The sequence below is a fragment of the Saccopteryx bilineata genome, chromosome 3, assembly GCF_036850765.1.
Source record: "Saccopteryx bilineata isolate mSacBil1 chromosome 3, mSacBil1_pri_phased_curated, whole genome shotgun sequence".
NCBI classification, from domain to species: domain Eukaryota; kingdom Metazoa; phylum Chordata; class Mammalia; order Chiroptera; family Emballonuridae; genus Saccopteryx; species Saccopteryx bilineata.
The window spans coordinates 121,725,252-121,742,516 of NC_089492.1; the positions used below are offsets into that span (position 1 = coordinate 121,725,252).

Genomic DNA, 17,265 nt, shown 5'->3' on the forward strand with positions numbered 1-17,265 from the left:
AGATGAAGGGGTCTTACCTCTCTTTGTAAGGCCTCTACTCTGTTCTCTAAAGAGGGAGCTAACACTTTCTTTCCTCTGTGACCCTTACAAAGACTGCACACTTGGATCTCCTCGAAGGACTGTCAATTGTAACTTGAGCATCCAGAGAACCTAGCGGGAAGGGAAAGTGAGCCACGTCACCGAAATAGAGCCACTCTGAGGAGACCAAGGGTCCTGCAGCTTTAACAATTGTTTTCAGTAAGAGACTGTTTTCCTAACTCCACACACACACACGGTTCAGCAGGAACTGGTGGAAAACAGCTCGGAGGAAGTATAGCTGTTCCCTCAGAGGAGCACGCGTGGGGGGAGCCAGGCCTGGGGAGAAGGGGTGTTCCCGGGTGGTGACATGCAGCAATCCTTGTACTCAAGGCATCTGAGCCGCAGGAGCGCAGTCTCCCCTTGGGAATATGACAGAACCTCCGATGGGAAGGGCCTCACTGTAACAGACCTGTGTCCTTCCACCCTTCACCAAAAGCAGCCCCTTCCCATCCTGTGTGGGAGAACCCCCATGTCTGCAGAGGCTCCAATGCCACCCCAACTCCGGCCAGACAAATAGCCTGCAGCCAGCGATCTCATAGGATGTGTTTATATTTACACAGTACATTTTAAAGCAATGGCTACATTGGTCATACATATTAGAAACCATAAAAAAAAGTTAAGAACTTAAAATGTACATCATACACTTGTATACATATTTTTTTACACAGAGGTAAAAAGGGTTATTATAAAAAAATCAATACAACAGGGATTTTAGTATACAGGTAAAGAATGAATTATGCTTCAGGCACTTTAATTTGTTAATGTGAGCAAATAGCTTGGGGTGGGGAAGCTTCCAAATAGACAATCTTTTGGTTAATGTTTTGTTACCACAGATACAAAAATAAAATTTGAATAATTTCTCTCAAATGATTGACGTCAGTATGGCAAAGCTGACTGGGAAAATACTACACACTGTTCAGTTGCAGTGTGGCAATTAGAGAGAGACGTATTTACATAAATGTCCCCATGGCTGTCCTTGTGCCCTTAACCACTGCCTTCACGAACCAAAAGGTATATGCAGAGTAAGATTCACTAGCATAGCTCTTCAAAGGGGTGGAACCGAACAAGGGGTGCAGGACGATAGAAATGGGTAGTAGAGACAACAAACAAGAAGCAGCTGGGGTATGTGTGTTCTTACTGAAATAAATAGGGGCACTTGAACTGAGGTCTAACAAAACATACATTAGTGTTGTGCTTTATAGAGGAGACCTTGAGAAAGACCTTGAGGAGAAACCTCGGGGGTTTTGGGGAGGGGTTGTGGTCTCTCAACAACATCTGGAGGCTGGCTGAGGTTTTCTAGATGTTCTCCAGGCAGGGAAGCGGCTCTCTGTTCTTCCATCACCAGGTTGACAACTCGCTGCTCCTTTTCCAGACTGAAAGGCCAAACCAGTCACTCCAACAAATGAAAACGTCTACCAACCAACTCAATCAAGCACAGTGGGTATTACACTGATGTCTGACTAAATAAATGCAACGGGCTCTCAGACAAGCTAAAAACTTTCAATGAAGGTAGGCGTGGCCAGCACTTCCCCAGTACGATTGGCAGACTGGAAAAAAGCCCCTTTCCTTGAAGACTGATGTCCTATGTGCAGTAGAGAAGGGGTGGGGGCATTAGGGGGAGAGGGGTCAGGCGTGCCCTCTGCTGGCAGTTACCGCGGGAAGACCATGGTGGGAAGACCAGCCAGTGTGGACACACCTGTCCCTTATGTTTTCCAGGACGATCTGATTGTACCATGCTCGGTAAAGGTAAACTACTTTTCACTCTCCTTCTTTCTGCCCTAAGACCTGGCTATTCCTTGCAATAGATTAGAAAAATACTCTTTTTGCAGCTAATTCGAAGCCTCCCATGTGGCAAGGCAACAGGTAGACCCAGCCTGCTGACCCAACCATCTGTGCACACCAAATGGCAAATCTGGGTTTGGAGTTGCAGGAGAAAGACACTTAGGCATCGGAAGGGTTTTTACATATGGCCTTGTTTTTTCCAAGTATAAATGAAGAATCTGGTGACATGAAATTGCATCCGAAAGGAAAACAAAAACCCAAACCCACGAACAAAATGCAACCCACCACTCCTCAAATTTATGATGTTTAAAATTTCCCCTGGTTATCAGAAAATTGACACTGGAGGCCAGGGGGTGGCCGGGGCTCCGATAGTTTTATTTAGGAGAACCTTCGTGTTTTCAACACTGGTTTGTATTTGAAGAGAGTATTTTGTTTCCAAAACAATGAGCAAAATTTTTTACTTTATTAGCATTTTCTTCCAATATTGCTAAATTTTTAGAAGTGGTGGCAACACACCTTTAAAAAAGTTCTACCTTAGGGGTAACGGGAGGCTCTGAGAAATCTAAAATCTCCTTTCTGGCCCTGACCTGAGGATGTGGTACAGTTTAAGGAATTTTCCTGATTCTCACAAGTTAATCTGAAGTTAAGGCTCAATTCTCAGTCATTTTACGGGCAAATGTTTTGCATCGTGAGGAACTGATATATTTATATAATATTTGGGGTGGGAGGCAGAAAATGGTGATGGGCTCAAGATAGAAACTGCAGCTTACATGGGAAATTTGGCTTTAGAAAAGTTAAAGCGATCTTGTTTTGTGGTAGAAGCTTGTTAACTAGCTCACCTCCTAGACATAATAATTAACTGCAGGTTAAATACTTCTGGTTGGATTTCATCATTCTGACATCACACTTCGCGGGAACCCAGAGATGCGGGATAGCAACAGGCAAGCTGAGCCCAGAGAAAGATATGTCTTCCATGCTCTTGGAAAAACCAACTACAAAACCCACCCAACAAATCAGCAGTTCCGACTGCAGGCGCCTTTGAACTGGAAGAGGTGGGGAGAAAAGGCAGGAACTCAACACAGGTATAAGACAGTTAGCTTGATTATAGATTAATACACGCGAGTCTATGCGGAGGTTCCTTTCTTTAGAACACTGTGCGCAGGGATGAGTGGGGAGCAGAGTACACCAGGCGGGTTCCCCGGGCCTGAACGGCACCTCCAGGTCCCGGGAGAGAGGATGAGAGTGTGTAGGAGACAAGTTCCCTTGTGGCTGTGGATGGAGGGGAGGGAGGGATGCGAGTCACACGGCCGCTTTGTGCTTCCCCCCGCAGCACCTGCACATCACTCCACAGTGGTAGCAGGCCCGCAGGGGCAGGTAACAGCACATACAGGGGGCCAAGAATGACAAGGCAATAAGAGCCATCCACCGGAGGCAAAACTTCTCGTCGCTAGTGTCGCACGAGCATGGGTCTGTATAGTCGCCCTCGGGGTCCGACATACAGTGATAGAGCATGCTGTCCGCACACCACATACAGCTCACCCGGCGGATGCAAGTTCTCACGGAGTCGGGCGCGTCCTGGCAGTGGCCCCTCCGGTTCTCCTCGTGGTTGAACATGTCCCTGCAGTACTCGCACCGGGAGCGCTCCCCGTCCTCCCGCGGCCGGGACTTGATCCGCAAGGGCTGGGTCTTGATCACGCTGCCCCCGCGCCCTTTGGGGTCCTCGCCGAGGCCGAAGTCCGAGGAGTCTACGTAGGGGTAGTTGTAGTCGTGCTTGGGGACCTCGCCCTTGGCGAAGCGCACGTAGGAGTCCGAGTCCTCGGAGGGATCCAGGTGCTTGGCCCGCACGGGCGCGTGCCGGTAGTCCTCATAGCCCGTCATCCAGATCTTCTCCCGGGGGTTGATGCGCACGATCTCCTCGTCGTCGTCTGGGAAGCTCACCTGGCGGTAGGACCTTGGCATTGGCTGCCCCGGGAGAAAAGAGACAGTATTTTATAGCAGTGACGAAAAAAAAGAAAATCTAGTATGCACCTTTCATCTTGACAAAGGCATTTCTTGAAGAAACTGACACATCCTGTAATTACTGAATACCTTGTGGGTCAAAGATGTAGTTCAAATTGTGAGTCTCGATCCATTCCTGGGTCAGGAAATCAACTGAATGGGTTGCGATCAGCTTTTACACTGCCCCCCTTTGTGTTAAAGGGTTACTATATTTGCGGGAAAGTGCACACATTGTAAGAACAGAGTTTGAATTTTTAGAAGCTAGACACACTCAGGTCAGGAGGCAGGTGAGCGTCCTCCATAGGAGGACCGCCCCTCACTTACCGCCCACCCCTAGGGGAGGGTGACTGCTAGCCTGATTTCTAACAGCTTACATTGGTTTTGTATAGTGTGTTCTCTTTTGTAAGACCAGTCCCTCCCCCCCCCCCCCAAGTGAAACAGATGAGAAGCTGGAGCACAACTGCATGTATGAGGGTAGTTTTCACTGTGTATATACAATATGTGCGTTCTGGGTCACCATGTAAAATGCAGTGGGTCATGGTAAAAAAAAGGGGGGGGGGAATCCAGGGACTAGAAAGCTCACAAGAACCTTGTAATCTAGTTGGGAACATAAGATGCCCAGACAGAAAAGGGTAAGAGTACAGGTTCCAGTGGCTGGCTGCCTGGGTTTGGATCCTGCCAGGATTTTCACAGCTAGTGAGCAGCAGAGCTGGAATCTGGGCCTTGGCAGCTGAGACCCAGAGAAATGCCTGCTAACCCTCAAACCCAAGCTGCATTCTCCCTTAGGGCAAAGAGCTGTCTCTGCAGGCAGTCCTGCTACTGTGCTACTGTTTATAACAGTGTCCTGGCCAGTCGGCAGCCCGAGTCAACTGGAACCGACTAGATGCATGTAAGACTGCCTTGCATAGGTTGTCTCAGTGGTGGCAGAGAATGCGATTTTCCACCTTAGAAGTCCTTTTGACATGAAGGCTTTTCAAGGGGCAAAGAGCATGGCTCTGAGCAAAGCCACTGGAGTCAAATTTGGGCTGTGCAAGTTATTAGCAAGTTGCTGAGCCCCAGACTCAGTTTCACTGACTATCAAACTGCACAGGGCTGTTGGGAGAATGAAGAGAAAAATCTCTGCAATGTCAGCACTGTGCCTGTCACACAGGATGTGCTTAATACCTGTTGCCATTGTCATCATTATAATAATTATAGAATTTTTACATGGCAGTTAGATTTACCCATCGCTTCCCACCAGAATATGAGCAGGGGCCACTTCTCATACTTTGCCTTAATTCCTGTCAGATTCTGGACTTTGGAAAATAACAATCCTGTCGGGTTTCAAAACAAATCTTGGGAGCTGACAAAGGCTTTGCTAATTTTTTATTTTACAAAGTAAGGAAAAGTCAGAAAGTCAGTTCTTACCTATTACTACCACAATGTGATTTAAAAAAAAAGAATTTAATGCTGGCTCTGGCCAGTTTGCTCAGTGGATAGTGTCGACCTGGCGTATGGATGTCCCAGGTTCGATTCCCAGTTGGGGCCCACAAAAGAAGTGACCATCTGCTTCTCTTCCCCTCCCTCTCCTCCTCCTCTCTCTTCCCCTCCCGCAGCCCGTGGCTCAACTGGTCCGAGGATCAGCCCCAGACAGGGGTTGCTGGGTAGATCCCGGTTGGGGCACATGAGAGAGTCTCACTATCTCCCATTTCTCCCTTAAAAAATGAAAAAGAATTTAATGCCAAACTATTGGGAAGCATACAATAAAATGATTTGTAAAAAGTCATGTAACTCTAGCTTTAATCATACTTTTTTCTCTTTCCAAAGCAGACCAGTGGCCACATCACCCTACACGGGCACCAGTCCATGCCCCACAGTTTGGGAACCTGCTCTGCAAAACAGCCGCTTGGTAAATATTTGTTGAATCACTGAATTCCAGACTCCGGCTACAACCCCCTGAGCAAGCCCGGGCCAAGGGTACAGCAGTCTTCAGTCCTGCACATGGCTCTGGCCTTCACACACAGTTGGGAGGCCCTCTGGACAGAGGGACGCGGGAGGCAGCATAGCTCATTGGGTGAGCAGACTTGCATTCGAACCTCCTTCTACCAGGGACCATCCCTCTAAGCCTTAGCTTCCTCATCTGTAAACTAGGGGTGCCGGACCTGCCACATGGGGCGATCTGTGAGGATTAAATGAGCTCAAGTACAGTATCTGGCACACAGAAACCTCTAAGTAAGGATGAGCTGCCACCACCGCCGTTGATATGGGGTGGGTGGCACAAAGTAGCACAGAAGAAGCCATCCCAGAACTGGGAGCCATCTAGCCCGATGACCTCAGAGGACCGAGACTGCCGCTGACCTGTTCGAGGTGATAGTGGTCCGTGGGGTATGGGTCATGGTGGTGGCCCAGGGTATAAATCCTCCGGTGCTCACAGGATGTGGGAGAGGAGATTGTCCGTGTAGGTTGTTCCCTCTTCTGAGAGGAATTAGAAGAACTGTCTGTAGCTGTCTGTTTAGAGGGAGATAACCAAGAGTTAATTTGAAAAAACAAAAACCAAACCCACACACCACACTCTCACATGCCGTCTACCCTCGCTTGCGGCATCTTGCTGGACTTCCCGAAATCTTGAGTTTATCCTGGCTGTGGGTGGTGGGAGGACCCCTGAAGGGTGCGATTGTCTAAATACGATGTGGCTGGCTCAGCGGGCAGAGAAATCAGCTGCCAGACCCTGGAAAGTTGGGTTTGTTTTCTCAAATGTGGGAGTAGTGACCAGGCTTTGGGGAAGGTCTCACTACAGCAGGCCTCCCACTGGTGCATCCCAGTCTGATCAAGAATGGCGTCCCATTTGTGCCCTTGTTCCAAGGGACTCTGGCCAGCAGGGGCGATGCAAACACGCAGAAATGTGTGTCTGTGGGGCTAATTCTGGCCTGGGGAGGACTCAGAAATATGGGTACTTTGTGGATCATGGGCACCGGTTTCCCAGAAAGTTCTTTAGAAAAAAAATCTTTTGGTTGGAGGCACGCTTTGGGGTTCAGTTTAAATTGGAAGCGAGATGGGTGACTGCAGAGGGACGAAGGCCGCGCCAGGGAGGAGGTGAGTGCAGAGCCGTTTCCAGGCAGAGGCAACAAGTTCAGACTGGAGCCTACCTGATGGTGTCCTAGGCAGGTGATCAGATGTTGGGATGGATGTGGCCAGAGGACAGGGGACCCACTGTGTCCCACCATCCCAGCCACCTGAACGGTTCATGCTGCCACCTAGACTCAGTGAAGGGGGCCAGGCGGTCCCAGGTGGTGCTCACTCTCCACAAGCCACATGCTCAGAAAAGACTGTGAAATGTAGCTGACAGCCACCTTTAACACGAGGGCCCTCCGGACTCCCCACCCGCCTGCTCACCTCCACAGAGCTGGGACCCTCTTGCATCTAGGTGTCTTATTTCTGACAAACATCTAGGAACTTCTTCCTCCTTGGCTGTTGCTCTTATATCCCCTTAATCTCATTTGCTTATTTTTATTTTACATGTCTTTTGTTAGTGTCATAAATCCTTTTGGGGGCAAGGCAAGGCTAAAACAAAGACTTACAAAAGTTATTTTTACTCCCCCTTCTCAATTATAAAGTCATAAATGCTCAGAAAAATGGACTCTAGGTATCTAGGAAAAAGAAGACTCATTTCCATTATGCAACACAACTACTATCAATTCTTAAAACTGGTGGACATGTGCAGCCTCTGTCCAGGGGGCCCAACCCTCCCAGAGTTTTCTAATTGGTTTGGTCCAGTGATGCGGGGTGACGCTTATTTCTAATCCCTCAACCCACAGCGACGAATCCAGGTGTGGACACGTGGTCCTCTCAGGCTGTATAGGAAGAGTTCTGACAGAGAGGTCAGAAAAGACGGTGTCTTTACCTCAAGATCTCAGGGCCCTCACAAGACTGGAATCATGATGAGGGCAGGGCAAGCACCTTCTGAGGACCAAATGAAGTAAAACAGAGAAGGCAGTCCCCCCAGGTACCATCTGAGCTTCTGGATCCAGTCAAGCCCGAATCCTGATCCACCCTTTGGTAACTTAGGCCAGAAGTGTTGGGTTCACCACGTGGACGCACTTTCCCTCCCTGGCGACCCAGCTCTGAGGCAGCAGCTCTGCCTGCGCCACACCCGGCCTCTCTCTGACCCTCGCTCCTCTCCACAATGGGTGGAGTGGAACTGGGCCTGCAGCCACCACCTCCCTCTTCTGCCTCTCGGGAGCCAGCCACCCAGCTGGCAGACAGAAAGTGCTGGCAGTCATTCTTGGGACCCTGCAGAGATCCAGTACCTGGTGAGGCAGGTCCTGATACATCTACTCCCTGCAGCTGTTAGCCAGGACCAAAAAGGGTCTCCTAGCTACCCCCTTCAATTGGTTCAGAACTCAGGGAATTACTATTAAATCCCAGTAACTGAAAGAGACTAAGCTGATACACAAGAATTTTTCCTTTCATCCAAACTCTGCCTGTCCTCCAACTCTCACCCACTTTATAACACATGGGTTGTTGTTGATCAGACAACAATAAAGCCAAGAACTTGTAATAGTCTCATGTTGGGTGAATGTGTACCCGGCCTAGGCTGCGTGTGAACATGGTCGCAAGTAACATGTCATCTCCACATCACACACAGGAAGATGAGCTGCTGAGAGGCAGGGCCCTGATGGTTGGGGGGCAGCCTCTGCAGAGCCGGGCTGAGATGCAGCCCCCAGCACCAAGCCATGGGATTTCAGAACCCGCTTTGCTGTTTCTCAGGGTCAGGCGAGCCCATTCCAGTGCCTACTCTGAAAGCTATTGTGTTAACCTCAGCAAAAGTACTTCTCTGAGTAAAAAGGCGTATCCTGCTTGATACAAACCCAGGAGATAAGGGGATGACTTGTCACAATACAAAGGTTTCCAAAGATCTCAATAAATACTTCCTGAATGAGCAGATAAGGGCCCTTCAGTATGATTCAGATTTCAAGGGTTAAATTCTTATCCAACACACATTGGACAGTCATCTCTCTGAGGTCAGAAGCTACCCTTGTATTGAACGTGGTGATATGCACTCAACATTTAGTTCTCAGAAACCAGTTAACACATCAGTCACCTCTGTATTAGTCAGCTGTTACCCTAATCCACCCCATGTCCAGGTTAACAATATGTAGAAAGTCATTCTGAGAAATAAGGCATACCCAGTTTTCCTAGTATTCATGAGCCATCAGAAATGCCCCCATCCATCCTCCCTAGTCCCAAACAGCTCTTTCCCACTGCACGGAGTCAAATGCAAAGCTTCCTGAACGTGTGACTGAGGAAGGCCTTTCAGTATCTCCTAATTTAATGACAGGTTTATACAAAGGAGCGGAAAAGCCAGAAAACTTTGAGGCATGCCCACAGTTCACCACTCTTGCGGGCTGTGCTAACGGTATGGCCTGGCCTGGTCTGTAGCCTTCCCGCCCAGCTGCTCTGAGTTGTTCTGGACTCGGGAGAGTCTGTCAGAGAGGCTCCACTGGAAGCCTTGGCTTATTTCTACTATAAGACAGTTCTTGCAAAGTAGTGAGTGTGACCTACAAACAAAAAGAGTGTACTATCAGGGCATCTCCAGGAACAGTGAGGGGAAACACCTTCTACCCACAGGCAGCTCTGATCCAACTCTGCTCACGGGTTCCACACACAGACAGTAAAAAGCCACCTGAGCAGTGCACGTGTGTACACACATTCACAAACTAGATTCTTGACCATCATTCTGCTATTTGTGTGCACAGGCTACTGACACACCTACCAACCTACTAATCTGAGCTTCACCTTCAACTCGGATTCCCCCTGCGTTTTAAACTTGCCTTGCACCCGACCGGGCAGCTAGCTCAGTTGGTTAGAGCACTGTCCTGATAGGCCAAGCTTGCAGGTTCACTGAGGGTCCGATCCCTGGCCAGTGCACATAGAAGAATCAACCAAGGAATTCATAAATAAGTGGAACAATACGTGGATGTTTCTTTTTCTCTCTGCCATAGCAGCTGGCAGACAGTGGCTCTGGGAGAGAAAGGTGTGCCCAGGGCTGTTTTTTCAAGGACACTTTGAACTATTAAGGGGCACCTGGCTTACAGCTTTCCTGAGTGGGATACTCCTAATGATTTTATTGGTGAGACTATGAGAAGGCTGGCAACTGTCAGTTTTCTCCTCCCTCTGGGATGGAGACAAATGGGATGAAACCCACCTCCAGAGAGGCAAGCAAACAAGTAAGTAGAGCCACTTCATCACCCTGTGTCCCCAAGCCCACCCAGCAGCCGTTTCAGGAGGCCAGCAGGCTGAGATGTTTCAAATAAGCCAGAGAACATCATGTTAAGAAATTGCTTAAGGAGCCTGGCCACACCATCCAGGAGTCATACAGAAATGTTAAGCAAGAAGAGCTCTATACAGAGGGGAATGGTAAACCCCGATGCCAGGCCAGGCCATTTGACAGTGGTTTAGCTTCTTTGGGCCTCAGTTTCCTTGTGTGTACCACAAGGGGGCTGCACTGATGACCTTCAAGGTCTATCTGAGCTCTCGCAATTTTATGTGTAATCCTCTTCCCTCCTAAGACTATTACAGGTCAGAAGGGTTTGACTAAGACTGCTGCTTAGTGCTGGCCAGGTAGCTCAGTTGGAGCGTCGTCCTGAAGCACAGAGGTTGCCAGTTCGATCCCTGGTCAGGGCACATACAGGAACAGATTGATGTTCCTATTTTGTGCTCACTCTCTTTTCATCTCTCTAAAGTTAATAGAAATAAACATTTTTAAAAAAAGACTGCTGTTTAGCTGATTCAAGAGCCACGGGACATATGTCGGCTATACTTTAATAAAAACAAGTAATGAAAATAAGTCATCACCATACTCCCCCTAAAAAAGCCAGAGGATTCACCCAGATGATTAAGTAGAATTTCTGCTGTTTGTATTTTTAGAGTTGGCTTACTAGTAGTTATGACCACAATTCATATTATTTTTACTGCAATCCACCACCAAAATAGATCTCAACATCTGATGCATTCTTCCTATTGCAAGAGGTTCTCGTTTTATTTTTTTAAGAAAGTATGCACAAACACAGTACATATAAATATATGCCGTTCCTCTCTACCTCGGGCTCAGCGACTAGACCGACCACATAAAACTCCAGGCTGCTTTTGCCTCTCAGGAGACAGAAAACCAGAGGGATGAGTGCCTCAGAAAATTCCCATCTGGTGGTGGTGGTGGTGGGGTGGGGGGTATTGGATGGGCTGTTGTCTCAAATTCTTCAGCAAAGCATACCTTCTTTCTCAGTGTCTATCAGACTGACAGGCCTGTGACCAATCCTTTTTTCTCTGGTAAACAGGAAGTTGTCACCCATTTTGCCAACAGGTCTTTGGGAACAGGTAGCACTGGCTCACCTGTCCTCAGGGCCTATACTGGTTCCAGGAGTCCTGTTTCAAAGAGGCAAGCAGAGCAGAAAACCAGCCAGGCCGGCACATGCTTGTTTACGCGCCCCCCCCCCCCCCCAGCAGGCAGTTTGGGTCTCAGCAGCAGCTGCTGGGGTGGGGTGGGGGGGACTCTGTCCGAGACGCTAGGGCACTACCCTCTCAGGGACCCAGAGAATAGATAAGGGGGGCATTCTTTCACTGCGGGGGGGGGGGGAAACAACAACAAGAAAATTCCCACATGTTTAAAAAACTCTTATGTTTCTCAGTTTTGAAGTTAGGTGAAAGAAATTTTGACACAAAAGAAGACTCTGATGCCACACTTAGCTTCCCTGGAAGGGCTGAGGGCTGGGAGCTGGAAGGCCGAGTTTCAGGTAGCCCGACCGTGGGCTCTACGAATTAGTAAAATGGAAACAATTGCCTCCTCCTACCCACAGCATAAAGAGCTGAGATGCCATGTGCATATGAAGACAGACAGAAGTGGGAGCGTTAGCAAGATGCCTTTGGGCTTCCTGAAACGGAGAGCATGTCAGAGCTTTTGGTGGAGCCTCACACAGTTAACTGCTTTAATTTAGCCACATGGGATAAAAAGATCATCTATCTATGCAATGCGAACCTGACAACTGTCATCTAGAAGATAAGGCAGCTCCCATCTATCCCCGAGACCTCCTGCCACCTATGCCGTAGAGCTCGGTCTCGGCAGCAGCAGCTAGGGGACACTGCTGTCTGGTGTCCACTACAAAGCACAGGCTGTCCCTCCAAACACATTTTTTTTTCCAGAGAGAGGGATAGACAGGGATAGACAGACAGGAGTGGAGAGAGATGAGAAGCATCAATCATTAGTTTTTCATTGCGCGTTGCAACACCTTAGTTGTTCATTGATTGCTTTCTCATATGTGCCTTGACCGCGGGCCTTCAGCAGACCGAGTGACCCCTTGCTCAAGCCAGTGACCTTGGGTTCAAGCTGGTGAGCTTTTTGCTCAAACCAGACGAGCCTGCGCTCAATCTGGCGACCTCGGGGTTTCGAACCTGGGTCCTCTGCATCTCAGCCCAATGCTCTATCCACTGCGCCACTGCCTGGTCAGGCATTTGCCTTTCTCAATAAACCACCATACACTAATTTCATTTGCTACATTTTATAGATTTTACATTTCAATCCATTTTCTCTTTACCCTCCCCCCACCCTACTCTCTCCCAATCCCTTCATTCCAATGGGAGGGAGACAGCAGAAACATTTCTGATCAGAGAGCCTGAAAGGAGACGGGGCGGGGCTTTCACGGAGAGACTGGATCCTCATGCTTCCAGTGAAGAGGCCGATAAGGTCTGAAGCCAACGCCCTAGTTGAAAACTCCACCATTTAGGTGGCTCTTTTGCAGTGAAGGGGGGTATCTGGTACGTTTGATAGGTAAAACTTACTAAAATGTATTGAATAAATACTTTCTTAATGTTCTCTGAGAGGCAGCAAGCAGATTTGGGTTTGCATTCTGGGTGAGCAGAGTGTGGGCCTGAGCGCAAGTCACGTCACTTCTCCGAGCCTGGGCAGTTTCTGCTGCAGAAATGAAGTGTCCATGTGTAGCTCACAGGGTAGGTGTGAGGACCAAATCCAGTAATGCAGGCGCAGTGCCAGGGACAGCTCCACACCACTGTTCCTTCCCTTCCCTTCCTTGGGAAGGACAGACTCAAAGGAAATGTGTCTACACTGTGATGGCTTTGTGTTCAAAGGATCAATGGTCACAGCTAATGGCAGAACCAAGTGTGGATTCAGGCCTCTCCCTCACCTCCAAACTCTGCACGCTTAGGGGTCACACACCACTTCAGCTTGTAAAAATACTCTCTTAGAAAAGCAGTAAGTGAACCCCATTTTGTAGACATGCCTTCAGTTTTAATGTTTGTTGGGGCTAGATTGGTTGGAAAAACTCTTTTAAGAAAAGAATACCAGAAAAAATTTTCTGGTATTCTATACTCTTCTGCGTCTATAACTGAAATCTTGAAAATTACAAAATTCAATGACTTTGTTTTTCTACTTAATTAAAAATGAAAATAAGCACAACTTTCAAATACTGTACTCAAAAGCCTGTCAAGGGCCCTGGCCAGTTGGCTCAGTGGCAGAGCGTCGGCCTGGCGTGCGGAAGTCCCGGGTTCAATTCCTGGCCAGGGCACACAGGAGAAGCGCCCATCTGCTTCTCCACCCCTTCCCCTCTCCTTCCTCTCTCTCTCTTCCCCTCCTGCAGCCGAGGCTCCATTGGAGCAAAGATGGCCCAGGTGTTGGGGATAGCTCCGTGGCCTCTGCCTCAGGCACTAGAATGGCTCTGGTCGCAACAGAGCAACACCCCAATGGGCAGAGCATCACCCCTGGCGTGCCGGGTGGATCCCAGTCGGGCGCATGTGGGAGTCTGTCTGACTGCCTCCCTGTTTCCAGCTTCAGAAAGATACAACCCCCCCCCCCAAAAAAAAAACCCGTCAAGGATAAAACGAATTGCTTCTCAGTACTTTGGTATAAATCACATGATCTAACAATGCTGTAGACAACACCTGGGGTGGATGGGCGGGGTCTGGGCTACTGTTCAGGACAACTGCTCTGAATAGCCAGAAAGTCATAAAACGCAGCTTGTAATAAACAGGATGTCAAAGGTTCAAGTGCAGGGCATGAGGAAGGACCAAGTTTTCCAGTCTGGGCAAAACATGGCTAGAGGCCGATGATGCCATAAAAGACATGACATTTTTCCTGTGTAAAGGATGACTGCCCACCTAATAAAATACAGCAAAACACCAAATTGCAATCCAAAGACCAGCCTTTTCCAACTGGGTTCTAGGAGAAAATTGAGAGCCAAAAACAATGATTGAATGACTCTTCTCAATTCTGCAAAGGACAGTACACCGTACCATTCTAGGTGCACAGAAAAAGTTAACTCATTATATAAGGATGGATACCTTAAGGTGCTGGGGCTTAACTGTGAATAATTGATTAAGAAGGGCTGCTCAAATCCAGAAACAATACTTAGGTGGTAGTAAACATAGATGGTGAAGCAAAAAAAAAAAAAAAAAAAGGCTCAACCCTATACATGTATGTGTAAGGTAGGCCTTGCTATGGCCAGGCTTCGAGTTGCCATCTTGGAGACCAGACTGTAATACTTGCTAAGTAGGCTCCAAAGCCATCACATGAATGGGCCACATGGGCATTAGTCACATACTTATTCTCATATTTCTCCCCTTTCCAACTGGGGTCTAAGAAAACTCTAAAATAAAACTTGTACATTTGGTAGTTATTTAAAAAATAACACAGCTGAAAGGCCCTAAATATAAGTAGTCAACGGGGAAGAGAAAAATAGCAGTGAACTGGAAAGGTAGGGAGATAGTGTTTCCTGTGGCTCTAGGTACCCTTCTTGCTGTTGCGTTCTGCGTGGTGTTAGGGAGCAGTATGTCCACTGTGGAAATAATAATGGCACATTAAAAGTAAGGTAAGCTGCAGGAGTTAGTTGGACATTTATTTGCCTTGCTGGGTGGTGAGGATAGCTCTAAACAAGCCAACTGCTTAGAATTAAAAGTCTTGGAATTGGAAGGGATTTTGAGTTCTTATCAGACAGGTCAGACGGGGACTTGCCTAAGATCTCACAGCCACAGGAGTCCACCTCCGCCATGTCTCTTCAATCTCTAAATTCCTGGCTGGGGACTCACGGTTCACTGCTGCGACTAAGGTGTCTGTCTTGATCCCTCATTCTCCCTTGACCTCTCACCTCCCCTTCTGGTAAAACCCCTTATTTAAAAAAAAAACCCCAAAAAACAAACAAACAAAAAAACCCCCAACACGTGTACATATATTACTTACTAACTCAAAGAGCAGTCTCACCCATTTCTATCTCAGCTTCTTGCTCCTTAGAGAAATAAACACATTTTCACTTCTGATGCCTCTTCTTGTATTTGTCTCCATTTTTTTAATCCCATGTGGTTTACCATTTCCTGACTTGCAGATTTAGATATTATTTAAGGACTGCTTATTATGGAAGATGATTAGCCATTTTATATACCTTCAAGTTTCTTTCTATAAAGCAAATAATTCCCTAATCCCTCAGCTTCAGAGCCAGAATCCAGCCACTCAGCACAGCGACAGCAGAGGCAGCGACACTTGACCAGATCTGGGTTAGCCTGCTCCTGGAGTATATGCATGCCACGACTAAATTCTTCTAAGATCCCATTAAAATGATCCTTGTCTGTGAAGATGCTAATACCATTTTAATATAACTTTAGAATTCTGCAGCAGTAAACAAATCACCAGGTTTAAATGGACCAAACCCTAAACAACAGGAATTTGGAAAACTGTTCATTAAGTGACGTTAAAACCCAGAGCCTCTCTAGTTCTAGACAGTTCATTTCTCTACTCTCTCTGCCCAAGAATCCCCTTCCTTGCAGGTTCCAAACCCTCTGGCCTCACAGGCCTCACGTGTAGGTATCCGGGAGGAAGTCAGTTCTAAGTTGGGGAGCAAAGCTGCACAGCTTACCCACAGCTAAACTGTTCACATCTCACGATGACACGGGCCAACTCCACAAAGACAAAAGCACAGCGGAGGAACAGACCGGAGGTCCTTCCATTCTGTCCTCCTTCAAGTCTCCCCAGATAGGAAGTGAGAGAAATGAAAAGCTGTCCATCAGATGTACCAACAGGAGTGTGAGTTTAGCAATTTACAGAATGCTAACCTTTTGTTGTTGTTTTAATTCTTTTCATTACTCATCTAGCAAATGTGTAGCAATGGCTCAGGCACTGGAATTCTCTCACACATCCGTGTTTAGTGCTAGGCACGGCCTTGCCACCTAGGTATTTGTGTTCACCTGGATGAATGTTTGTAGCTGAGGGGCCGGGAAAGGCCTATGCGGCAAGGGAGAAAGCTGACGAGAGGGCAGGAAGCCTGAGGAGCCTAAAGCTTCTGGTGGCTAACAGCCAGGGGTACCACTCTTAGTCACAGACTGAGCACAAAACAGCTAGAAAATGTGACACACAGTCACTGAGATTCCCTCAGATCACCCACCTGTAAAGGGTTCTCAAGGTTACAATAAAGGAAATGAGTAAAATAGGAAAACCTAAGATTTTACACACTATACATTAATCCTCACTTGACACCACTGACAGGTTCTACAACTCTAAGCAAAATGATGTATAACGAAGCCCATTTTACCATAGGCTAAACCAGGGGTCCCCAAACTACGGCCCTGGTTTAGCCACATGCGGCCCACTGAGGCCATTTATCCGGCCCCGCCGCACTTCCAGAAGGGGCACCTCTTTCATTGGTGGTCGGCGATAGGAGCATAGTTCCCATTGAAATACTGGTCAGTTGGTTGATTTAAATTTACTTGTTATTTATTTTAAATATTGTATTTGTTCCCGTTTTGTTTTTTTTACTTTAAAATAAGATATGTGCAGTGTGCACAGGGATTTGTTCAGTTTTTTTTTTTTTTATAGTTGGGCCCTCCAACGGTCTGAGGGACAGTGAACTGGCCCCCTGTGTAAAAAGTTTGGGGACCCCTGGGCTAAACTGACATCCACAAGAGTTCAATTCCTACACCGTCTCACCAATGTGATCACAAAATGACATTGAATGACATGACATTATCTGAACCTGTTGTATCTGGGGTTCAGATCTCCCATTTACTTACTGGGCATTTATACACAAAGCTTTATAGGGCTGCAGAGATGAAAATGATGAAAAACCTGCTTCTAACTGATGAAGATTCATTCACTCAGCAAGTAAGATGTGAAAGCCAAAAAAGGGACAGGCTTTCAAGTGGCAAGAAAGTGCAAACAACAGAGTGCTATGGGATTTTAAACAAGGGACAACAATCATAACTGGCCAAGGGAGAAACAGGAGGACACATGAATGGGTCAACAGCCCAAACTCAGAAAGCCAGGACGGCTGCTCAGCAGGAGGCCCCGGAGGTGGTCTGGCAGGAGATGTGGACGGGCAAGGAGAGCCAGGGGAGCACTGGCGGCACGGCGTGGGCCCTGGGAACGGGCGCAGGGCA

The 17,265-nt window shown here is 47.7% G+C and overlaps 1 protein-coding gene across 3 annotated transcripts in view; it reads right to left on the minus strand.

The window, feature by feature from the left end:
• Nucleotides 1–611: 611 nt before the first annotated feature.
• Nucleotides 612–17,265, minus strand: part of SPRED2 (sprouty related EVH1 domain containing 2) — a 121,439-nt gene continuing 104,785 nt past the window's right edge. For all 3 annotated transcript variants that reach the window (XM_066267259.1, XM_066267258.1, XM_066267260.1), the window contains 2 exons: nucleotides 6,196–6,345; nucleotides 612–3,822 (listed from right to left, as the gene is read on the minus strand). In XM_066267259.1, coding sequence (XP_066123356.1) covers nucleotides 3,160–3,822; nucleotides 6,196–6,345 — 813 coding nt within the window. In that variant the 3' untranslated portion in view covers nucleotides 612–3,159. The remainder of the gene's footprint in view (nucleotides 3,823–6,195; nucleotides 6,346–17,265) is intronic.